The 26,323-nt window shown below is 42.3% G+C and overlaps 1 protein-coding gene across 2 annotated transcripts in view; it reads left to right on the forward strand.

The window, feature by feature from the left end:
- Window positions 1-15,091, forward strand: part of tbx15 (T-box transcription factor 15) — a 36,887-nt gene extending 21,796 nt beyond the window's left edge. For both annotated transcript variants that reach the window (XM_061053544.1, XM_061053543.1), the window contains exons 5-8: window positions 4,981-5,148; window positions 5,693-5,757; window positions 11,104-11,201; window positions 13,247-15,091. In XM_061053544.1, the coding sequence (XP_060909527.1) occupies window positions 4,981-5,148; window positions 5,693-5,757; window positions 11,104-11,201; window positions 13,247-14,079 (1,164 nt within the window). In that variant the 3' untranslated portion in view covers window positions 14,080-15,091. The remainder of the gene's footprint in view (window positions 1-4,980; window positions 5,149-5,692; window positions 5,758-11,103; window positions 11,202-13,246) is intronic.
- The last annotated feature ends 11,232 nt before the right edge of the window (window positions 15,092-26,323 follow it).

Here is a 26,323-nt window from a genome sequence, read left to right on the forward strand (position 1 = left end):
ATTGGACTGAAGGGGGAAGTTAGATGACGTTAGAAAATTAAATTCAGTGTAGCAAAGCGTTTGGGACGATGGGATTATTAAACTATCGCTCATGTACCATATGAAATAAAAAGGTCATCATGATGTGATGGTTTAAATTGGTGTCGCTGGGTTTATGCACTTGATCATGACACATTTTCAACCCACATTCTGTTTCAAGAGACGGACGAGAATCCAACAGAGATGATAAAAACAGTTTAGGTTTAAATGTTTCAAGCTGCGGCTCATTAGTCTCCCTATATTCTCTGTTTTCACGGCCTTCTTACGCTTCACTTCTGGATCTGCGAGGAAGTCTTTGGACAGAAATGTTCCTGAAGCGTCTCCTTGAAAGGGTGAAATTTGACACAGCTCTTGGTGGACTCGATGCTCTCATGGAGCCGTGAGACTTGCTCAGAATTGATTTTCTGCAGAACTTGCCGGTCCTGCTCTGCCAAACGCTGCCCTCCCACACTGTGAGCGCTTCACTTTTGAAGACGACTCATCCCGACTGAGGATTATTAGGTTTGAGGATTACTGTGGAGAAATTGGAGGCCTGGGATTTGAACCTCTGGCCCTTAGTTTTAATGTATTATATTCATTTCCCTTCATGGCTCCGTGAAGCATTTTGTAATGAAACGGTTTCGTTAAAGGCACTTAATGATTGGATTTGATTTGTAGTACGCTCCAGCAGCCACACCACAGGGCTAAAACTCACGTCTGACCACAATCTGCCTGATTTACTGCCTCGCTCGTAGCCGGTCGGTAACAGAGGTGGTTAGCTAAAGTAAGTCTCTTATTGGTTCTTGGCTGCGCTGCATGTTTAATGTGGCTTTCATAGGTGAAATATTTAACTGTAATGCAACAAGTTTGACCACAATTTGTCTGATTTACTGCCTTCCCTTATGTTTAATCAGCAAGCGGGCGGCACGCTAAAGTGAGTCCCTCATTTGCACTTTTAATGGGTTTCATGGGAAAGGGACAATTTTAGGTGGAAGGAAAACTGTGTTAACTTTTCATTATGAGCTTTATTTGACCCGTAGGGATGAACCTGCAACGACTGCTCTGAAAGTAATCACCCAACTTTTCTTATTTTCAAACGCGAAACTGAACAGTGACGACTGAGGTTGTCACCATACCGAAGTTTGAAACCTTGAAACAATACGAGGGAATACCAAACGTTGATACCTGTTTCTATACAACGGCAAGAAAAATGGAAGTCCTAGGTAACAAATATTGAGTAATTACTTGTTTTTAAAGACCGAAAATTGCACAAAAACATAAAACTTTTCCGTGTTTTTGTGAATACAGCTCCATGATTTCAGGGTTTCTATCAACTGTCCTGTCTCTCTATAAAGACATACAAAATAAATCTTTGGAAAAAATGAATTGCAAAGCTTATGTTAGCTCATAATCAAGTTATTTTTACTCCTTACTCTGACTAAAGTGGACATGAATTATGTGATAATGCTGATTTTCATAATGAGAAAAGAATGTGCTCTCTGAAGCGTCTTTAAATATTTCATCTCAAGCGGCGAGAAAAACCCTGAATGTGTGCAAAAATAGCTTTTAAAAACTACAACTCCATCCTCCTCATAAATTAAAGCTCCCTTTGAATATCATTTTATTTAGTCTTTATGGAAATCAGAGCAGATTGAATTCAAATCCAGGCCAGTGAGAACTCTGTGTCCTCTGATTAGCTGATGTGGAGTTGCTTCAAACAGCAGATGATCCGCTCTCTTTTTTAAAGTCACATAATCTGAACGTGGAATCAGCTGGAGACGGCTCAGTGCCTCCTGTTATGACTGTCAGAGCGCTTCAGCGGAGGCTCATTTGACGGCTGTGGTCTGGGAGGCTGATGAAAGACTTTGAGGAGCTGTTACAAATCAATTTCTGCTCCGAGGTTCACCATTACTGCCGAGCTGCCAGGTGGTGTGATGGTTTTTTAGTGATGATTCCTATGCTGTAACAAAGAAGGGCAGCGACCAGTTACGGCAGGTTCATACTCTGTCACAGCTCTGCAGATGATCACATCAGCTCGGTGGTGACAAATATAATCACCCATGGGTGTAAGTGGAGCGAGGACTCTCTGTAACTGAAACAGGGAGGTTGTCGTTCCTCTCCTGCTGCTCTACTTTCTTTAAAGACTTTGTTTCCCTCGAGGGACTTTAGAGGCCAAAGGAAAGTTAATTTCGGAGCTTCCTGTGTGTTTGACGTCGCCTCGTCTCCCTCGTCCTCCTGACTTGTGGTGTCATAAAGTATCTGCCTCATCAGAAGCAGACTACATACATGTCATAAAACATCAGATGTCAGGGCGCACAACAGAAGCAGAGTCGGAAATAAAAAAAAAGAGAAAATGTATTACAAAATGTCATCCAGACTGGTAAACAAACACAGCCTCCACAGCATTTGTAATTTAGCGATTAGACTCGCAGGTTTCTAATTTTTCTGATAAAATGACCTTACTACATATTCAGACATTAAGGAAACATGCTATGTTGAAGTGCTGGCTTCTCTGAAAACAATGCAGCAGCCAGGCTTCTGTTGAATACCAACCCAGCTGCTTTGGTCTGATATTTAAGAAGATTGTGATTTGTTTCGCTGCAGGAAACATTTTCTCAGAAGAAGCTTTGAACCAAATCAAATGGTTTGATGTGTACAGGAAACATTTCTCCAAAGCTTTAAGAGCGTTTGAGTCTTCAGGACGCCTCACTGCCCGTCTGGACTCATCGGCCTTGAGGTTTCAGACCCGCCTCGCGCTGTCACTCTCGTCTGTCGTTTTCTTCCCGTCTCTCCTCGCTGGTCTCTGGGAAAAGCTAATAAAACATTGAAGCTCGCTTGGACCAGCCAAGAGATTTTTCTTTTCTTATTTGGACCCTCTTTTCCTTTGTTACTAATGAGCCGTTTCTTTGGAACAAACTTTTTGCTGTTGTGTGAAATCGTTCAGAGCAAAGAGTCTGTTTTAAATGTTTACCCTCTTGTATTCAATCTCATTACTTTGGCCTTTGAGAGATGAACGGTTTTCACATCACATCAGCATGTTTTGTGATGCATTATCCTCGTTGTTTTTGGCGGTTTTTCAGTCTGTGTGGTTTGATTTGACTTTGTAAAGATCAACTGGACATCTGTTGGCGTACACGCAGGATGTGTTTGTGTCTCTTGGGCGGAAATGTCAATGAAAAGAATGTCATTACCCACCGTGAAAATGAAAACATCGCTTATTTAGCCTAATTTGTATTTGAGTGTGAACAGCGGTCAGCTGAAGTCCTCTGGCTGCTCTCTCGGTCCTTTGTTCTGAGATCAGCGTGTTGATGTGCGATCTGCTTTGTTACATCACCACAGGACGAGCGGGGACGAGAAGCACGAGTCCTCTGGGTCCTGAGGCAGCGTGTGTGTGTGTGTGTGTGTGTGTGTGTGTGTAATGAAATCACAAAAAGATGATCCTCATAACAATGTGCTGTCTTTATATGCAGAGAGAGAGAGAGAGAGAGAGAGAGAATGACATGCGGGAAAGCAGCCACAGGTCAGATTCAAACCCAGGCCGCCCGCTCGGAGGACTATAGCCTCTGACAATTGACATGTGCACTAACCACTAGGCTACCGGTGCCCTGTGCGCTGTAAGATTGTATAAAAGGAGTGGTGGAATGTGTGCTCACGCTGCACGACTGACACATTTACGACGCACTACCGAAGATGACGATTTATGTGCTCACACTCGTGTATGAGTTACATTGAGATGGAACTTTTGAAGTCAGATCTTATGTATATTTCAGTTGTCTCATATACACGGCTCATACACACACACACACACACACACACACACACACACACACACACACTCAAAGCTAAAACACAACAAATATTCTGAGGTCTGCAGATATTTCCTGCCAACGTTTCTTTTATCATACACGGGGGAGCACAGATTTAACAGGCATGCCTGTTGTTGCCATGGTGATTGTGGACACTGTGTGTCACTTTTTGTGCAGACACAATCGGGAAGAAAGTCAAATCTAGGCATCATTTTACCTGCAAATAACATCTCTCAAATATACAGTGATTTACATCTGCATGATGCGTCTGTGTGCGTCCGTTCAGCCACCCAGTCATAATTTGTATTTATTTATTTCACATTATCTTCTCTGTTCTCCCTGCAGCCCTGCAGCCCTGGTTTGAAATGACCTCCTCTGTTGTAGCAGATTTAGGGGAGAGGTTGAGCGTGTTTGGCTCTGTGTCGGTTTTTCTCACTCTCGGATTAATCAAGAGCAGGCCGAAGCCCCGAGGCGATGCAGGGGCCGACAGCGTCTGACGCCTCGGCTCTGCTCTGAAATAATCCTCAGCTCCGAGTGTGAACTCGGTTTCCGCTTTATGTCATGTAGCACAGAATGAGGCAAGCTAAATTATGTTGCACAGCAGCAGCAGGGCTATTTATCATGAATGTATAAGTTTAGACGCAAACTTCACAGATTCACATAAAGACTTGTGATGAAGAGTAAAGTCGTGGAGGGGTCGTTTATCAAATTATGTCATAACTCCTAATTATTTACATCTTTACCCTGAGTCATCAATGAAACCTGATCCTCTGACGTCTTTCTGTTTTCTTTAAAAAGGAATACCATTTTCCACTCTCTTCATGCCTTTTCTGGTTGATTATTTATGAAAAGCAAAAACAGATTCATACAAATTGAGACTATTTGATTCTGCCTGCAGTGAAAACAAATTCAAAGGGATTAAAGATGGTGACGACAGGACGAATGTTCTCAATTTGGAACACGTCCCTCATAATTGTGCTTATTTTTAAAAGTCTTCTAGAAAGCATAAAACCCTCACACACACTCACACACAGTTGCAGATGCAGATAAAGAGACACGCATGTTTCGCTTTGTTGTGCTCCCCCCCCCCCCCCTTTGGATCACATTTTCCTCAGACATCAAACCAACTTCACTTCCTCTGCTTTTCCATTTTCAGATCATCCTGCACTCCATGCACAAGTATCAGCCTCGTGTTCACGTCATCAGGAAGGACTTCAGCAGCGAACTGTCCCCCAACAAGTCAGTCCCCAGCGGAGAGGGCGTCAAGACCTTCAGCTTCCCCGAGACCGTCTTCACCACCGTCACCGCCTACCAGAACCAACAGGTACATGCAGCTCTCTGCCTTAATCATCCACCCTTCAAAATATCACTCAGTAGGATGGATGCTAATTTAAAAAATCCTTCCAAATGATTGCAGCACATTGCAATTTTATTTTAAAAGCTTGATTTCTCCGCCTGCAAAGAATCTTTCCCATGCACATTTTTATGTAAATATAAAAAATTGGTTGAACTTTTACAAGCTCTCTTGTAGGACAGAGTTCAATAAACAGCGAATGCCATTTTGTCAAACTTTTCTTCCAACATTTTGCTTCTCAAATTGTCCGTTTTTATTAAACTTTCCAAACAGCAAACGTTTCTTATACATGACCCCAAAAAAACATTCAGAAAAAGGGAGGTAATTGGATAATAGCGTTTGGCTTTGTACTGTAATAACCAACGTTAAAATAATGATGTGCAGCTTTGATATTACAAGAATTTATTTTGAAGCTGCACAGAAAATGTTGGTGTATTTACTATCAAGGTTGTAAATGTGCTTTATTTTGAAATATTAGCTAAAAATGTCCTCTCCATGTTCTTCTTGTCTGCAGATCACCAGACTAAAGATCGACCGCAACCCGTTCGCCAAAGGGTTCAGGGACTCTGGCAGAAACAGGTACATCATTACAAAAATCTGTTTACCAACTGAGACGCTGAAATATTCAGCCTGTTTCTGTGTTTTCTTATTCTGCCCCACAAAGAATCCGATTTTTTTCTGAGTGCTCTTTAATATGGAAATAATCCTCTGAAGATTTGCACTTAGCTCCAGATGCTGCTCCTTATAAAAACAGCTGCTTGTCTGTTGCCAAGAGGAAAGCCTTCAGATCTGCAACACACACACACACACACACACACACACACACACACACACACACACACACACACACACACACACACACACACACACACACACACACACACAGAGTCAGTGGATGTAGATGGAGTCAATTGAGCACCAAACACACCTCTCCATATTCCTCCCATGGTCTCGTTCATCTCATGACATGTGCATGAACTCTCAAAATGCAAACTTTGCTCTTCAGGCTTGAAAAAGTAGAAACAGTCTTTACAATCTCGCGCTGAACTCTCATCGTTTAGTATCTCTGTAGTCATTGCACATCGAGCCTCCATGATGCTGTAACGCAATGGGAAATCACATACTGGGACACTGATATTAAGCTGTTCTACAATCAATATAAAAGTACAGAGGTGAAATGATATCGACTCACAATCTAACGAAGGCTTTCATAACAAAAAAGAAAGAAACGTGAGGCGAACTAGAACCAATAAAAGTATGACAAAAATGGGATTCTAAACTAGATCTAAAAGACTTTGTTACTTTGTAACTTTGTTACTAACTGAGTGAGGCCTCGGCCCGCACCTTTTGCCCCTGACATGAGGAGTCATTACGTGTGTGTGTGTGTGAGAGCAATATTTATGTAAATAATCCCTGACCTCGTACAGGTAAAAAAAAAAAAAAAAAATTATATTTAACAAGCGATTTTGAAATATTTCATTTATTAGGGGTAAAATGCACATCCAATACAAGAAATATGAGATATGCACAGGAATATGCATACAGGGTCATATATTACTACCCCTTGTACTAAATAGGTAATAAAGATACAAGATAAAAAGAGAAGATTTTAGTCATATAGCCACCTGTAAATACTTTACTTATATTTCTCCCAGCTTCTAATTAATCCATTCAAATGCTGTTAAATCAATTAAATCAATGCTTTCAATCCAGTCACTCCCACTTCAACCTTTACATGTAGACATCTTTGACCTCTGCAAAAAGGACACGCGTACAAGGTTAATAGCTGTTTTTTTTTTTAATTGCAAGTTTGATACCACTCTGCACATTTCTCTGAAGCAGGAGAGTCATGCAGCATTGATTATTGCTCATTTCAAACAGCAGTCCTAAAGATGCACTGAAACTTAAACCTGTCACTAACATCACATAAAGAGGACTCAGCCATCGACCCTGCGGTGTCCACTGTGTCCAATGTGTGACAGCACAGAGCTCACACACAGCTGCATCGTCTGTCAGTCATTAGATTAATTAATGTAGGAAAAGAAAAAGCTCTCACTGTGTCTTTCTCCCTGCCTCTCTTTCCTTCTGCCCCTATCTCTCTCTCTCTCTCTCTCCCTCTCTCTCTCTCTCCCTCTCTAACTGTCTGAATTATCATATATAACATTTGGGGATGGAGGAGGAAGAAGAAGGGGGGTTGTGCCCCTCTGCACATGAAAGCAGCCCCCTCATCTGGTCCGCATTATTGGCACACAGATATTTGAGACATCTTTTTTCGTTTTTCAAACAATGGACTGTTTGATTTACGAACTGGCGTTAGAATTTCATTGCAGAAAAGCTACAGATGAAAAGATAACGGGGAGTGAGATATTTGTCCAGAGAGAGAGAGAGAGAGAGAGAGAAAATGAATCTATCCTCACGTCCTGATCGGGGTTCCTCCCCTCCAGGTTCAGATTCAAAAAGAAGCTGCAGATAACTTGGTGCAAGAACTCGTCTTCTGTCACCTTAAAAAGCCTTCCCTCAGTGGTAAATCAAACTGAACGCTGCGTGTCTGGTGCTGCTTTTTCTCTTTGATCTGTCATGAATGTTGTTAGTGAGCTGCACCGCCGAGCCTCTACCCTTCTGCTGCTGTTTTGCATAATTATGCTGATTTACAAGTTTAATTTGTCCCTTACTGCAAGTCTCTCTGTGCGAGTGTATCTGCTGAACATACCTCTTTATTCAGTGATTGTTTTTGCTCATCAGAGAAGCAACAAGGGGTCTGCATGAGCTGACAGAATGACGTTATTGTTTGCTAAACTAGTTTACATTTTTTAAAATCTCCTTTAAAGAGACGTAAATCTCTTTATATCCTTGGACTTAACGTGCATAAAATCCTCAATTAAGAAACATCTTCACACTTCTGCAGTCTTAAAGGGGTTTAATTCTATATCAATCTTCATTTGGATGGATTAGAAGTTGGATCAAATATTTGTCCACCCTGTTTGACAGTGTTACAAGTCATTTTCCAAACCTGCATAGTCTGCTGAAGGCTCACAACTAGAAAACGAATCTCCCGTTTTGGGATTTGTTTTCATCTTAATCCAAATTAAAGCAAAGTTTGTTGGGAATGATCAATGCCTGTTGTGATTTAAAAACTATAATGTTGAACCAGGATCAACTAGGTTAACATTAAATCAGAGAGAAATTACAACAAATGACTAACCATCTACTGAGTGAAATGATAAAGTGACCTTACTATATGATCAGACATTAAGGAAACATGCTATGTTGAAGTGCTGGCTTCTCTGACAACAATGCAGCAGCCAGTATGTCCTCCTTCTAACTTTAGATTCTGCTCCTGAATGCTCTGGATTTGTTTGGACCAGAGAAGGTAGGCGGTTTTAAGACACCCCCACACGGCCGTTTTAGACGCCCCTCAGTTTACCAGATATGAGAGCAGTTACTTATAGTGCAGAAAGGTTTACAGACTGATGCAGAGCTGGCTAAACACTGAAGCTTCCCTGTCTGTGACATCGCAATCTGTTTTCCAAGTGCTTCGACTCTAGAGAGGAAGGGGACCGGGGGGAGACAGCTCTCTCAAATGTTTTGAATTTGGACTGCAGTACCCATTTTAAACTCTAGATAGTCTTTCCTGGAGTAATACTGTATAGCGGGATTTTCCCAGATTTGCCCTTTTTTTGTCCAATGAGCCAAACTGCTCAAAGTCAAAAGGAGCAGCTGCAGTTGGAAACAAGAAGCCGCAGACATTAAAACCAGGTGTGACATCTTTTGTTTTGGTTTCTCGGCAATGTGTGTCTTATAAACATTACTCAGTTTATATTATTATCGGATATGAGCGACATTAACAGCCATCAAACAACACTGACACACTTTTCTTTGGACTGGAGCGGTAAGGCTGTGGAAAATTACCGGCTAATTCCACACTGAGGGGAAATTTAAAATTAATAGAAAAGGGCAAACCTGCTCTGCTAATTCTCAAATTAAGTGCCAGCTTGTTTTCCTTTTTCTGACTTTAATGGCGTCTTAATATAGAACTATCCCAGGCTCTAAGTTATGGTGCAGTCGTCAGCTCTGTCTGCTGAGCAGCCTTTATGGCCTGGCGGAGGGATACAGCTCATTTGTTGGGTTTTGGTCCCGCAGCAGTGTGGCTGTATGAATGAGTGCAGTGATGGCGAGGGCCCTGCCGATTAGCGTGGCGCACTAACGAGCTGCCACGGCCGGGGGAGTTAGTGGCCCTAAAATAACACGGTGAGCAGTGACGGGCGCTGGTTTCACCGGGACAGGGCCGAGCGGGGAAGTAAATCAAGCAGGAAGGAGAACCGTGTACAGATTCAAGATGAAACGTCACCCAGATTTATGTGCACAGTAAAAACCTGCTCCTTTTTAATGGCTCCAGTTTCCTCCAAACGGGACTCTAGTTTCTCCCCTCCTTCTCTCTCTCTCCCTCCCTCTCTCTCTCTCTTTCATACACTCTTATTCGATCTGGGCTCTGATTCACTCTCTCTCACTCTATCATATCACCTCCCAACTTTTCAATACTTTTGCTCTTACTTATATTTTCACTGTATCCCTCCCTGCTCTTTTGTTAGTCACATGACATATGGTCATATATTTTAATACAATTAATATAAAATGTGCTTCTACTTAAATAGCCCAGACAAAAACAGATATTAATTTAGAACAAGGATGACAGAAAATCGGACAAAGCTGTTAACAACCAGGAAGAAAAATGACAACATTTGACATCAGAGAAACTTCAAGTCAAGGTCTGACAAAAAAAAAATAATACAAATGATGGAGAGAATGGATATTTATCCAATAAAAGTATTTTGTTTTAAGTAAAGATATAATTGAATGTTTTAGTTTTCATGCTAATAAAGATTTTAGTTAAGTTACTTTTATTTGTAAAGTGACAATTGACAACAAAAGTTTCCTTATAACTTTCACATGTGAAGCAAGTTTTGACCCTCATCTAATAATACAATATAATACAGCCTCAAATTAAGTGTTGTTGTATTCATCTTAACATATAAGATGTCAGTATATTTGTGAATTCATCAGATGGTGCAACAGCTTCAGAAGAATGATAAGATAATACTTCATTGATCCCCAGAGGGGAAATTCAGGTGTTGCAGCAACTCAAAGACAAGTAGGAGTGGGTAATACAAAATCAAAATCAAAACAGAGTAGATAAGATCAATACAAAAAAATAGCATATAAACAGTAGAATATAAATAGTGGAGTAAACTATTCAGGCATGAACATGAAACATGGGCGCCGTTATCTGCAGCTTTGAAAGCTTGTCACTTTTCACGTTTCGATTTTGTTCTTTGTGGAAAACAAACATCAATAAACAAATCAGATCAAAGAACACGACTCTCCCAGGTTAAATATTGCTCACCTGTGTGAAGAGCTGAGATAAGTCGTTGCCCAGTTTGCTCAAACAGAGATCAGCTGCGAGGAGAATGACCAGATCACAACAGATATACACACACGGATCCGACCATTCAGGCTTAAAAGAAAAGCAATAGAGTATTAGGAGGAATCGGAACGGGGCACTGATGGCCTAGTGGTTAGGTAGTGCCCCTTGTACGGAGGCTATCGTCCTCCACAAGGACGCCCCCGTTTCAAGTCCCGCATGTGGCTGCGTCCTCGCTTGTAATTCCGCACCCACTCTCCCAATTTCCTGCTCTATCCACTGTCCTCTCAAATAAAGGCAAAATAAATAAAAAAAACTTTAAAAATATAAAAAATAATCTGAATCTATTTAAGTAGTAATAATAAACTTCCCCCTAAACTCTTTTAATTCATGTCGTCTGGTCGAACACATGCAGCGTTCATCATGGTCTCTTTTCAGTTTCTATTGTGTTGTGTGTTTGTGTTCTGAAACGTGTGTGTGTGTGTGTGTGTGTGTGTTTCTGTCAGGACTGGGCTGGAGGCGATCATGGAGACTTATGCTTTCTGGAGACCTCCAGTGAGGACCCTCACCTTTGAAGACTTCACCAACATGCAGAAACAGCAAGGTGAGTGAAAACACAACGTCACAATGGTTTTAATGGACTTTTGTAGCATTTCAAACACTGATTCATCACTGTATGACAACCTATAAAAGTGGGAGTGGTCTCTGTAGGTTATCATCATGACCTTGGTGTGTGTTCTGTCCCAACCTGAACTCTCCCTCTGCATGCTTTCCCTGCGTCCATCAGCACACGCTGCATCGGCCCTGCTTGTCCTTCGTTTGAGCTTGGCCATTCGCTGCTCCTCTGGCACGTCGGCCCGGCGTCTGCTGAACTTTTCACATCGCGCTCAGCCCTTCAAAATAAAAGCGTTTAAACAAACCCTGTGGCCTTTGGACGGCTCAGCGACACGAGTCGTGGCCACCTCCCTTTGTCTCGGCTCCAGGGTCGGCTCAGGGTCTTAGTCATGGCTCATATCAAGGGCCACTGTGCTTTAAAGGAGCCCTGTTTCCTCGCTGACTCCATCTCGGTTACCTCAGCAGGGTCAGCATGACGTGACGCTGCGACTCTGTCCGAGCAGGCACACGTGTTTGTTATCATTAAACTCTTCAAGTGATGAGGATTTAATGAAAGTCCTTGCGTCGCTGGTGAACCCTGTATCACCCTAAAAGGACACTGCTGTACATGTGTGTGATTTTATGTGTGTGTGTGTGTGTGTGTGTGTGTGTACATTTTCCCTTAAAGCACCAGGCGCCCTTTTCCCTCCAAGTAATCAACTCTTCCCCCTCGAGCCTTTCTGACTGCAGGAAAACATGACATCACCAAACTCTCATCTTCTCCTCCTTTCTTTTATTTTCTTCTCATATATGTCCACCTTGCTCTCTCCCTCTCCCTCAAACCCTTTCTCTGTATCCCCCCCCCCCCCGTCTTCTTCTGCAGCCATATTATCGAAGGCATATGGTGCAAAAAAAAAACAGAACCCCAGCCAAGCAAGCCCTGGATTATTTAGTTATGCCTCCTCCCCGTTCTTGGTTCAAACTGAATTTCTCCAACGGCAAGATGAACCCCGGCCAAATTCTCATTAATAGAGAAATATGCGATTGATATCCCACAGCTATCATTTCACTCTCGACTTTGAAAGGATACAATTTGTGCCAACAATGCACACCAATTTATTTTTTCTCTGATATATAAAGCCTCTCTCTTCCCCCCTCTGGCTGAATTGGTACAGTATACAGTGTAGGAACTCGGAGTCAGTGGCTTTTATTGAGGGAAGGATTGGGGATGTGGGCTCTGTTGACCAGACGTGGTCAAAAACTGAATCCATATTTATCTCCACATACCAGCAATATAAAGTTCAGTATGATTCACGATGTTGTTTCCAGCAGATTCAGAGGAAAAGGTCATAAAATTAGTTTGACAGATGGAGTTTGAAAAAGTCCATTTGGATCAGCGGATCATAAATGGAATTGTCAACATGCTAATTCGCTTTAAGGGGGGTATCCTACAAAAAGTAATCCACTATAAGTACTTTATAACTCATGTAATCATGAGCCAATGTGGAGGCCTTACCTGAGGTAGAGGAAGGTGACATAGTATAAAGACTGTCAGGGGTTATGGCTTTACCTTTTCTTTGCATTTAACCAACCCAAAGCTGTTTTTCAAATATTCACTCCTGAATATTTCTGGAGAATTTCATGCAGGCGGCCCCTGAAATCTTCAAGAGTCAGTTGTGCACACATGCACGTCAGAGCGTCACAGTCTCAGGAGGAAAGATATGACGTAAAAAGAAGGATGCAGTAATGGCAGAGAGCAACAGGAGGATGCATGGAGGGATTCCCCTTCCCGAGATTTAAAGTATCAAATTGAATGCGTTGAAACTTGTATCATTAGGAATTACTCACAAAAGATTTAAAGAAAACTTAAACTTCCTGTGTCATTGTTTTTGTCTCATCCAATTGTTTTAGTACTTTTTTTATTTCTGCATTCACCTGAATTCTTATAAATGCTCTCATGAGCATTTATAAGAATTCAGGTCAATGCAGAAATAAAAAGGAACATATGGAGTGGTCCTTTATTTCATTTTTTCTCTCTGTGTGTGTGTTCTGCAGGTGGAAGCACCGGCACTTCTCCCACCACCTCCAGCACAGGAACTCCCTCCCCTTCTGGCGCGGCTCACCTCCTCTCTCCCTCCTGCTCCCCACCCACCTTCCACCTCGCCCCCAACACCTTCAATGTGGGCTGCAGGGAGAGTCAGCTCTGTAACCTGGGCCTGTCTGAGTACCCAGCCTGTGCTCGCAGCAACATGGCCGCCCTGCAGGGCTACGGTGGCCTGGCTGACAGCTCTTACGGACGTCTCCAGGCTGCAGGGGGCGCCGTAGCCTCCGCTCAGCCCTCTGAATCCTTCCTGCCGCAGAGGACTTCCTCTTTGATTGCTGCTGGCATGCAGGGCGGTGCGCACCCCTCCCTGACTGGCGGTGGGGGCGGTGGGAGCGCTGGAGGGAAGATGGATGCCTACAGCGGTCAGCTTGGCTCCTTTCCGGCGTCGCAGCTTCAGTATGTGATGCAGGCGGGAGGAGGCTCCAACTCTGGCTCCTCCTCCTCCTCTGGATCCTCCCCTTCCTCTGCCCACATGTTCAGCGGGAGCCACCACCACGTGCAGCAGGGCTCCTACAACGCTTTCTCCCTGCACAACCCTTACAACCTGTACGGATACAACTTCCCCACCTCCCCCCGCCTGGCCGCCAGCCCCGAGAAGCCTCAGGGAGGTCTGCTGTGCTCCTCGACTCCTGCCGGGGCCTTCGCTGAGCGTCAGTACCTGTCCAACGGAGGCATGGACACTATGCACATGATCGGCAACTCCTCTGGCGGCCAGCAGGGCAGCAGCTCCTGTGATGGACGTCAGTACGGCTCATCCTCTCAGATGTCCATGCACATGGTGTGAGGTAGAAAACGGGCATCGAACCTCACAGTCCTCTAAAGTCTTTCAGCTGAAAAGCAAATCTACAAAGCAGGTTTAGTGTTTTTACCAGAAGTGTTGATGAACTGAGGTGCAAAACAAGCCTTTCAGAAAAGGAAATCATCTCATGTTTTTTGTTTTTTAAAGACACTCCACCACTTACAAAGCCTTATACAGGGAGTCAAAACTATTATTTAAGTATCTTTGTATGACTAAAGCGAAACATTGTGACGGTAACTTCACTCTCTTAAAGTCTCCGACAGGAGAGAGACAACAAACTCAAACTGTAACTGTGAGTCATAGGAGGTGGGATTATCAGTTTTGAATATGGTGCAATATACAACACTCATTTCAAGAGACTCATTCTTGTTTTTGTTTTTAAACTCAAACCGGTCGGGACATGGTGAAACCAAAGAATCTTCACTGCGATCCAGAAGTCCGGACTCCACACAGAACTTGTGCCTTGTCGTTTTACAAGTGTCAGAGGGTCAACAGTGTGCTGATACGGTCTGAAGCTGTGGCTGGAAAGAAAGGAACAACATGGACAAGATCATAGCTCCACAAACACCCAGGAGAAGGAGTTTCACAAAGATGTGGTTTCACATAATGTGCCAAACAGGGTTAAATACAAGTGAACACGACTTCCTCCACCCCGTTATCCTCACAGACTGGACAAGCTTCCCTATTTTAGAGTGGATTAAGTTTTTTAGGCATATATATAAAGATGGCGAATGCAATCAATAACATAAGCTTAAAAGTTGTTGTGTGAAAAGTTATTAAAGAAGCAATAGCAAAGCAAAGTAAATAAAGTATGTTTTGGTGTGTTGTAGAGGTTGTGTATTTAAGTGCTGAGCAGTATATCAATTTTACAGCCAATCTGGTATAAAAAATGTGTGAAAAAAAAAGGGAAATGGAAAACTTTTTGAGACATTTTGAAAAAATGTAAATACAGGTGCCAAGCACGTAAAAAAGCTCAATAAAGGTTTTAATTCATGTACGAGGTTTTGTTTCTTCCTCTTGTCAATCAGATGGTGTTCAAAATGAATTGGACGTATAAGACGACTTCATGCAAGAGTTTTTGGCCCCATGACATCAAGACAGATGTTGAATTTCTTCATCACATATGCCCTGCATATATTGCACCTTAATGCCTGGATTTAACCTTTAACATCTACAAAAGGTGTTTTTTTTAATTATTTGATGTTCTTATTAACAACTAAAACCTTCATGATTCATCCTGTCCTCGGGTTTTGTACTTATTTTTAACAACAGGAATCACTTTAAAGAGTTTTAACCTCATCATCACTTAAAATTGTACAAGCTTCCCTGGGTGCAGGATGTATAATCTAGCTGGAAATTAACCTCTCTTGCTCGCTCACCCTTGTGAGTTTTCTGCCATTTACTCTGGAGTTTAACTTCCCATCGTTTCTTTCCTGTAAGATCAAAATCTGTCCGTTCACTATAGACTCGTCATGATACATTTGTGGAATAATTACCATATTGGAAATATGTCAGCCCTGTCTTAGGAGACAGAGAGAGAAAGTCAAAGAAGCCACATACTCTCAAAAACAAATACGTCTGATGAGAAGTTCAGAGAGGCAGAGCAGCTCGTTGACAGGTACATTTTCTCTGTGATTCTTGGGGCGAGCAGCAACATTAGCCTGATGCATCACAAGCAGAAACAAGCAGAAAAATAAAAAACAGACTTTATGGATTTTATTGCGCCTAAGAGTGACATCGTTTGCAATATGGCATCCACCGTTGTTTGACTTCAAAACTCCTCTTCAGAAGCCAAAAGGTGACATCACTGAGACGCTTTATCTGTGATATCTAACAGCCTTATTAGCCAAACAACATCCACAGCAAGTTCCTTTTTCTCCCGTCTAACTTAAAGGAAACAGGAGCCACTCATAAAAACGACTTTTGAGCAAATTAGTAAACAAATATAATTAAAGTGTTTACTGGAGAAACTCAACAAAATGATTGTTTAAACATGTGCCGGGTTTTCTAAGTGTTGCAGCTATTACCTTATTTACAAAATGACCAAGAAAGTGTTATTTGAAACACTTGAAAAACAGTACGAAATCGATGACTCAGCAGCCACACTCAGTCAAAAGCTTCAGGCTACAATAACAATAAATGAGCAGATTATTAATCACACAAGAGAGTGTCTCTGCTTATAAAACACACATCTGCTCTGCACCACATCACAGGCCTGGGCTTCAAACGCTGACGCAATGCATCGATCATAAACCAAACTGGGGGAAAAAGACCCAAAAAAACACAAATGTTCTCCCTGCTGGTTCTGTTTATTAAGAAAAAGAAGAATAAAGCTCATGTGCCAACTGCACTCAGCTGCCCTGTTGGTGTATTTGATGCACATAAAAATGGCACCTGCTTAACGACGACAAGAAATCATCCTTTAATCATTTCAACCTCCAGGAAAAGAAAGGGGAAACATGCAGCATTCGGGTTCATTACTGCTCCAGATTTGTGGTTCCCCTTCTTTTTCCACAGGCTCAGGCTCCGGGGATTTAGCCGGGGGCCAATCAGCGTCCATTACACGCATGTCTTTCTGAACGGCTCTCCCCAATCACTTCCTATCATGTGTACAGCCCCGGCCATGAAATATCATATCTGAACCATCATCAGAAAATGAAGGCCTCCGTATTGGAAACACCTGTTTTTCCAAGCATGACTTCAAATAATGAGCACAGTGATGTACCGGAGAGAAGCGCATGATTTCACAATTTGGCTTTGCTCCATCTATCTAGACATTATTTCCAATAATTATTCACATTATTTGTCTGATATACGCGCCCCTCTCTCCTTCCAGCAGCATTCAGAATCACCCTGACCCCCCCCCCCCCCATACTTCACCGCAAATTTACCTCAGGGTCTGTGGAATTAGGAGATGTATTTGGTATTTGTAAAGAGGAGCAGCATGACATAATGCACAGCATGTCTGTTTGTATATCAAAAACTATCCATCAGGTTCTTAAGTGGAAAAAATGGACAAGCTGGAGCAAGCCTCTCTGCTTTTCATCATGGCGTTCTTAATATGAAAATAAATATGCAAAAAAAATCCACTGATCGATGCTGCATTCACATCGTTTCAGTCAGTCTGATAATGTTAAACCAACTGTGGTGATAGGGAAACTGTTCAACTAAAGCCGGGCGTACACTGCACGATTTCATCCTGATGTTTGAGTTTGATGTCGGGGGGGAATTAAGCCTGATCGTGTATGGTTAGTTTTTCAGTAAATATTCTGGCCCTGACGGCCGATCAGCTGCTCAGCGGCTGGCGGGTCAGATGATTTTCTGGCATGTTTGAAATTTTAGTCACATAATAGGACTGCACACACTTACACATGGCGAGCAGAGCCAAGAGCCGATTCCCAGACTTTAGGACTTTTTTTCTTCCTGATTGTACTTTCACAAACTGACAGATAGTGTCCAAAATCACCGTGGCAACAGCAGGCATGCCTGTTTATTTTGTGTTTCCCCTCGAAGCGCTGGCAGGAAATATCTGAGGACCTCCAACTGACAGGGAATATTTATATGATTTAGCATCTAATCTTGTGTTTATTGGTGATGCAGATTGTTTGTGTGTGCGAGAGAGAGAGAGAGAGAGACATTTCGGCATGTGCGTGTATTTGGAGTCAGGCATATGAGACAACCTAAATACACATTATATCTTTTGACAATTGTGAATCTTCCATCACAATTTAACTCAGTGTACAGTGTGACTCTCAGGTCGTGCCCAACAATCGCTTTGCTCAGTGGGAGCATCTTGAGCTTTGCCGTAAACGATTCAGTAATACAATGTGAGTTTGCATTGCACCAGACATTTTATACAATCATACAGTGTACGCCAGGCTTTAGGAATACCTATGTACATTTTTTAGAATAAACATTTCTATTCAATTATTTAAAAGACATTAAGTGAAGAAAATACAATCTCTGCTGAGCTCATGAGGGCTCCATTTTGCAAATGTTTGGCCCAGATTCATCAACTGTGCACATGGATTTGCATTGAAAATCTTGTGCAAACCTCGTCTTTGCAGAATAATCTGAAGTCAAAACTTCCAGTGAGAAATGAATTGGTGCTATACTAAAAAAAAGAGTCTGACTGATTGATTGATAACATGTTATCTCAAGACACAAAAACAGCAGGTCTTGACTTTACTCTAGATAAAAGAAAGTGTGACCCTACGCCAATGTTTTATATGTATGTAGATGGAACTTTGTCTGTTATCAAAATAAAATAAATTCTAGGACAGAAATTTTGCATTTCGTATTGTTTCCTTTTCCTGTGTAATTATTGTCATAATAATTCCAACATGATCACCCTCTAATCAAACGCATGATCGTGAAGGCTTACAGAAACTTAAAGTATATTATACCAGTTTTCATAGAAATGTATTTTCAATACTTTCACAATACCATTATTATTTAAAAGTCTATAAATTACATAGTTAGAGGACGTTTATGCAGCTGGGTTTCCAGAGGGTTTAACAAAAGGAAGATAGCAACATGTGCTGAAGGTGTTACCTGTCTGCTGTTGGCCTCCACACTTGACTTACATCCATATAAATTTAGTCGAAGAGGATTGATTGATTGATTGATTGATTAATGGCAGAGCGGGCCCAGCTTGATCTCAAACATAAAACTAGAGCATTATACATCCAGAAGTGAGTTTTCAACAACAGAGTTGAGAGAGATCTGGCGCCCAATCTGCTGCTTTGAGCCCATTTTGAATGACAGCACAGTAACTGCAGGGTATCCCATAATCCCCCTGTCACAGACATTGATCTTTCCTTCAGAACACATTTCAAGACATTTTAATAGATAGAATCGCTTTCTGTGGAGCTCAACGGGACGCAAATCAGATCCAGAGGGGGCAGTGACCAAATGCAAAAAGGGGGAAGGAACTTTAATTTCTTGGACATAAACGTCTGCTTTTGATAATTCACATTTTTAGATCACAAACGCCAATCAGAAATTCCTGGTTAGCTGTTGCCCTCTTGTGTTTATCCCTCTCCTGTACTCGGGATTCCTTGGCCTGACTCATCTTCACAGTAAATTACGGCCAACAGCAGACGGAGACCCACTTTTCTGAGGTGTTACAGTGCGCCTGACACGTGTATTGAAGCACTAAATCACTGCTGTTTCACTAAAGGGCTTTCACATACCTTCAGCCGCCGGGTTTTTTTTTTTTTTTTTGTCCTCGGAAGAACATCTTGAAACTATTTTAGGATTGATAAAGTCATGATACAGATGTCAGGCTTAAAAAAGGAAAAACATAGAGACTCTGGTGATGTGGCCAATGTTTTTACAGTCACGGAGGAACAGGTCTCTGAAGGCAGGTTGTGTAATATCTAAAGCTATGATGACTCAGAAAGTGGAGATGAACATATACTGCTACAGATGTGATGACTCTACCTGATAAGTCTTAACATGAACTACATGAAACACTCAACACAGTTCTGACATCAGTATTATTACTGATAAAAGGTGGGGAAACCTAAACATATAATTAATCACAAGGTGGGAATATTCAACATAAAACAGTTTACTTTTGGAGAGGGAGTCTTTAACAGATGCTGTCTGCTGATTCTTAGTGATGAGGATTCAAGCTCCCTTTTGTGATCCCAACAGACCTTTCATTTATCACAACTTCAGCTCTATATAATGTAGTAAAAATATTGTTTTCCTGGGAGCTCCTGAGCTCCCATGTCTTGAAGGTTCCTCAGGATTATTAGTGAGGGCGGCCTGCTGCTATGGACTCCCCACCTCCGTCTTCTGTGTCAGTGTGTTAGAAGCCCAGGAGGCCTTTACCCCGGTAGCAGAAGCCATGCTCTCGAGATGGAACTCCCCCAACCTTCAGCCAGGTGATCTGGCACTACTACCACCCAAAGTCCCTGACGCCCAGCCTCCACCATCGGACTGTGTCGTCCCCTAAACCACTGCTGTCATCATTCATGCACGGCCTGCTCCGACCTCTAACTCAGAGCCAAGGAAGAAATTTGTAATGAATTGGTGCTTTACAAATATTGATTGATTGATTGATTGATTGATAATAAAGTTGAACAGTGTTTGGACCTAGTTTGGTGTTAAATGAAAAGTCTCTATTTTGGGGCTTTGTATGCCTTCATTTGGACAGGACAGTGGATAGAGTAGGAAATCGTGGAGAGAGTGGAGAATGACAGGAGGGAAAGAAGCCTCAGGTCAGACTTGAACCTGAGCCGCCTGCTTGGAGGACTATAGCCTCCATTACTTAACCACTGTTATACCCACTGCTACTGCTAAACCTCAGTCTGTATCATCAAAATCAGACTCAGAATCAGAAATACTTCATAAATTCCTGAGGGGATATTTGGGCACAAAGATATATCAGCATAAGATCTAAGCATGAAGATATTAAAGACAACTCTTACTTCTATAATTTATCCATTTGGAATTTAACCTTGATCTGTAGATTCACCAACACAAAACAAAACAGCGCCCAAACAAGAAAGCATTAAACGTCTTCAGTTGGTTTAGAGACACAGACACACACACACAGAGGTGAAATCAAACACACACATTTTCTCACACTTCAGTGATGGCATGCAGGTCAACAGGAAACGGTCTAAATGATTTTCTTCTTCCTTCTCAGGAGGGGAAGGAGATGTTGGAGATACGGTCGACCAGTGCAAGGCAGGTGGTTCTGATAAAACCCCTCAACCCAGAATGTCCCATGATGCTGTGCCTGCAGAGTACAAAGACGCCCCACAGGGAAGCCCCCCGAGTCTAAATGAGAGAGGTCCGGTGCCGTGTGGCGCTTTGCAGGCAGGTCCTCAGAGATCCAGCGGATAGTGTGACTGACCGGGCAGGTGACCTGGATACTGAAACCCCCGCGGAGGGTTGACTTGAGAGTGTGAGAACTGGACTGGTGGAGTGTGAGAAGGTTGTGATGTAGTCAAGGTAAGCACAGTCGAACATGTGTGCTGAAATGTAGCTGCTTTCATTTCAGGCTGTACCTTAAAGCAACAATATGTCACGTTTCCACCTTTAAACAGAAGATTCAAAGGTTGATTCAATAGCGCGATAGCTTTCAACTGGGAGAATGGCGTCTCTCTTATGTCCACAGAGCGGCCTGATCACCTCTTTACAGCACTATGTAACTTTGGCGGCAGGTTGAGGTCATCTTCACACAGCAGCCTTCAGTCATAAAAAGCAGCCGGTTAGCCCGTCTCTGTACTGTTTGATACAAAGGCTGAGGCTAAGAGGAAGAGGAGAGTGATGGATAAAGCTAAGAAGAGAAAAGAGAGAGTCACGGAGCATTGCTGTAGATATTACTCATAACAGATTGGGACATAACTTTAGGCTGTATCATATCGTTGTATCATGTGTAGCAGTTTTACCGGCTGCAAAAACATTTTTGACCCAAGTTTTGTCTCAGGTTTGCAGACACACAAATAAAAAGAATCCATTTCATGCCAAAAACTTGTCCCTTCATTGTCTTCAAGTTAGCCCTGTAAGTTAGCTTCAAGTTCTTCAACTCAGCCTTCTAAGTTTGTAACCTTACAAACCTACCTCAATGACCATTCACTAAATGACCCTCTCCAGTGTAGCCGCTTAGCCACAGCCCATAGACGTCATGGTAACAGCTGAATACTCATACTCCACATGTAAACAGTTTGCAAACAATGGACTGAAGACGCTTGCAGAGTCACATTTGCGCAGAAGTCAGTAATATTACTGCACTCGTCAAGTTATTTTTGTTGCCTTTATTGGTTAGGACAGCTGAAGAGAGGAAATGTTGCGACATAACCACTAGAATATAAGCACCCCATGTAGAAAGTGTTGATGGGCGATAAAGCGCACCACTCAAATTCCGACATATTTTTGATTTAAACACCTGTAACTTGTATTGACTGAATTCTAAGAACTCTTTAACCTTCTGGTAGAAAGCCGTAACACCAAACATCCTCTGTTGTTGTTTTTATATCAGCTGATAAAAAATGACTTCTGACTTCTTAAGAAACATAAATTCTTGATTATCAGGTAAAAAAACGTCAAGCCTGCATCATTATTTTCGAAATCAAGATTTTTCTTTTTTTAATTCCCAGATTACAAACAACCGTGTTTTTTGAACCACATTTAAAAGACAGTATTTGGATGTTAAGCAGGCCCTCACTATTAAGATGAATAAAGTCATTGCACTTGCAAAATTGCATATAACAACTAGAGAGGTCAGTGCCTTACGAAAAGGCCGCTCTACAAAAACAATAATACTTATAAATATGTGTGTGAATTGTCCTCGTCAGGCCTTCTGAGAGGGCATCCAGAGTTTTCCATTCGCCATGCTCATTATTGTCACAGGAAGTTTGTTTAACAGTCAAACCAGATAGATTTGAAAAAGCAGACCTAATGCCCTACACTGGATATATTAGGGGTAAAAAAACTAACCCACATGCGTTCTATAAATCACCTTTATAATGCTTGTCACATAAAATGTTACTACGACTCTGGGCCTGAGAGAGCGTGTCCGCTGTATTAAAGCTGGCCAGAATGCTCGCCCCCCCTCCCCCCCGCCACCATCAATCTATCTATGGGGGCCATACATGCCGGCTGGTGCGTGTCTGAATGTGAGTTTGAGAGTGGCAGCTGCACTTGTCTCATGGACCTCACCTGCACTGGCTGGGCGGACGCCAGGGACAGATTCAGGGAGATTTCACGGTGACATTTCAGCGAGCAAAGTGTGTGACTTATTACTCTGATAAAACAACATTCTATTGTAGTCAGGATCACAGTATTAAACAACGCGGGGGTAATCCGTGGTAACAGGCCTGCTGAAAGCTGACTCACACCCGCGCTCATTGTTCTGCATTGCGACGTGCGCTGAGAGGGGAAAACAGGAAGCTGGGGTCCTCTCGCTTTCCCTCGGTGGAATTTGAAATGTCTGCACATGTTCATCAAGCTCCTGAAACCTGTGCGTCAAAAACTCTGACCAACTGCTTGAACTCTGCCAAACCCTCTTTTAAGTCCCTGAAAGGCACAGCTGGAGGACAAAGGCGGGCTGTGGATGTGTTCGCTGTATGTGAGCGGCTTTAGTGTGGGGGGGAAAAGCAAAAACAGAACATTGAGATGAGGACATCATGTTCACCTATTCAGAATTCCAAGCTTTTGGTCATTTCATGTCTGTATTCTTGAGTCAGTATGTTAAATGGACATTATGCAGCAGTAGCTGAGTCAGACATCTTTCAACCGGAAGGTTTGCAGTTTGATCCGAGTTTCTGCAGTCTGCATGTTGAGGTGTCCTTGGACTGACAAAGCCAATGAATTTAAACTTGCATGAATAAAATCTGAATCCCAAACCAAAGTTTCCAGACTAATTAGTTATCTCCACGATGCAGAAACTTGATTGTTAAATCATGTTATATGAAGAATAAACAGCAACAACAAAATAACCATATCAAGGAATCATGACATCTGTTGGGCAAACATTAACCAGGATGGTTAGAAATCTCCCAGACCAATCACAGTGCAGCTTTTACTTGTAATGTGTTTATAACAATGTGATCATAACATCAAAACAAAAGTTCTTCTTGACCAAGTTAGCTAGCTATTTTGCAGCCACTAGTTGCAAAGCTAAGTCAGTTAGCTTTAAGAAACCTGCAGTCTACAGCAGCTAAGACTGTGCTTCTGCAACAGTGCTGTAGCAAGGTGTAATATTGGTGTCCCAGTGTGTCACATTGTGAAACTCCAAAGGAGCGTGAGAGGCATTGCTCCACATGCAAACACAGCGCTGTTCTGACTTGTTGGTTCTGATGTCACATAATGAACTGCTGTGGCTCAGTTTGTAGAGTCGGTATTCTCTCAACCAGAATGTAAAGGGTTCGATCCCCATCTCCTGCAGTCACATGTCCGATGCAGTCTGTAAGAGCCATATGGTTATTTTGGCCATAAGGCTAGCAAGGTAAGAGGAGGCTAAGTATTAGTGAATGCTTCGTTTATGATGAAGCCTGTCACAGGTGTTGGCAAGGGCACAGTTGTTGGAGAAAAGGGAGAGACTCACCTCTACTCGGTCTCAATTATTAAACTACTTTTTTTGTCTCCTTGTTGGTTGTTTGGCACATTTACGATTATTACGTCGTCAGCCATTAGCTTTACTGTTGACAAGCAGCTTTCTTAGTCTGTGAGCTCAAATGAATATCACTATCTGATCATTTTGAATTAAATTACTTTATAAAATCAACTTTTAAAGCATTAAAAGCTTTAATCTGGAATTATAAAGACACACTGCTCAGAGTCTGAGATGTTCAATATGTGGATCTTCAGACAGGCCGACATCCATCTGCAGCTCGTCCTTATTAGTTAAAGAGCTTTTAAAGGAAACTGTAAAGGTTTCAACAGGCGGACGCTCTTCAGCAGAAGCACTTGCCTTCTTGTAATGACGGCAGGTGTTGAAAGAGCAAAGACTCCAGAGACTCTAAAATGTAAACCCTGGAAAACATACAAACGTTTGAACCACCCAGTTTTCATTTCTGTGTAAACTATAATTTATGAAAAGCTTCTTCTGCCGCTCGCTAACATCAGTGTGTGGAACAATCTGCATGTGAGAGTTCAAGTTCAGATGTCTCACAACATGTACAGTTTGTGAGACATCTGAGCCTAATCCCTCACACCTGCTCCATAAAGGAACGCCAAGTTAAATTTACAACCCAGAGTAAAGACCGAGTGGAAAGAAGATTTTAATTGAGGATGGCTCTGTGACGTTTGGACTGCACAACACACTCGAGTGTGTGTGTGTGTGTGTGTGTAGCATTGTGTTATTACTCGCTTTCTTATTTCAAATCTAGTCTTTTCATTTTGAGCCAGATTCAACAGAGCGATAAATAACGGTGTCAGGATGCTGTGGCTTCAACATTTCCAACTTTTAAACAAGTGAGTGAATGTTTTCAGTGCTTCAAAAACAATCTGCAGGTGGTCATGCCATAATTACACAAGTATGGGTTAACAAATCAGATGTTAAGTCTTCCTGCTTGAACTTACGCTGAGCTCCATTTAAAAAAAATATATATATATCTTTCTATTTGAAAAAGGGCATATAACATCTAAAGTTTAAGTGCTCTGGTTGCTCAAAGACATCGGGGCTGGACAGACCCATTAGAGCCGCAAGATGAACCCTCCATTCTCTGATTGTCAGAGTTTTTGACAGTTGAGAGAGGGGCTCTGCAGTAAGTGGCAGTGGTCTCTCCACATTCAAAAGGACACACCCACAGCATCATAATTTTTTTTTTATGATTTTAAACCTTAATGTTGTTTTACGTAATAATTAGTCTTCTGTTGTATAACTAACTTAAATACATAGTTATTTTGTTGCTTCACACAGACTTTAAAATGTCCTCTTGGTCCCATTGTAGCACCTCACTGGAAGCTAAACAAAGTGGTTTCTCTTAGCGCTTTCACACGTTCTAGAAAACTCCTGGATATTTCCAGGAGGAGCTGTATGTGTGAAAGCAAACAGCCAGTCTCTTACGCTGACTTCACCCGGAGTTTCTCCTGCCAGACCCCTCGGAATTTTTCCGCTGCAAGTCCGAGTGAGTTGATGTGAGAACGCAGCAGAATATTCTCCAGAGGATTCACCTGGAGCCAGGTGCAGGGGACGGTGACGTTAGTGCAGTACATTGACTGTCTGCACCCGACCGCTACAATCTCTGTAAACGGCTGCATTACGTTTTCGGTTCTCCAGTATGTTGTTCTCCACTCATTTGTTGATGTTGTCATTCCGATGGACTCCATGTAGCATTAATATAAAGGCAAATCTTCTCATTATAGAATCATATAACGGACTCTGTTGCTACGTCCACTACTTCTGCGTCTTATTTTAACGTCATGTCTTACCTCAGGAGACCATACAGGAGTGCGTATGTGACAACGTCTCATGTGACACCTCAGTGGTGGTATGAGTGAAATTACAGTTTTGTGGTCACGGGTGTGAACTAACGAGTACTTCACCAGTCTAGAAATGTGACTAAGCCAATCAGAAGTGAGGACTGGAGCGTTGCGTTGTGTAATGCTCGGCGAGTGTGACGCTGCAGTGAGCAGACACGTCTGTTGTCCAGATTGAGACCTCATGCTCAGCCTCGGCCTGGGCAACAGGTTGTGTTTGGACTCTTCACATCTCGGGCCAGAGCTGCTCGGCCCTGCATGGCTCCTAATCCACTAAAAGCCAATT

This window comes from Labrus mixtus, chromosome 13 (genome assembly GCF_963584025.1).
Source record: "Labrus mixtus chromosome 13, fLabMix1.1, whole genome shotgun sequence".
NCBI lineage: Eukaryota > Metazoa > Chordata > Actinopteri > Labriformes > Labridae > Labrus > Labrus mixtus.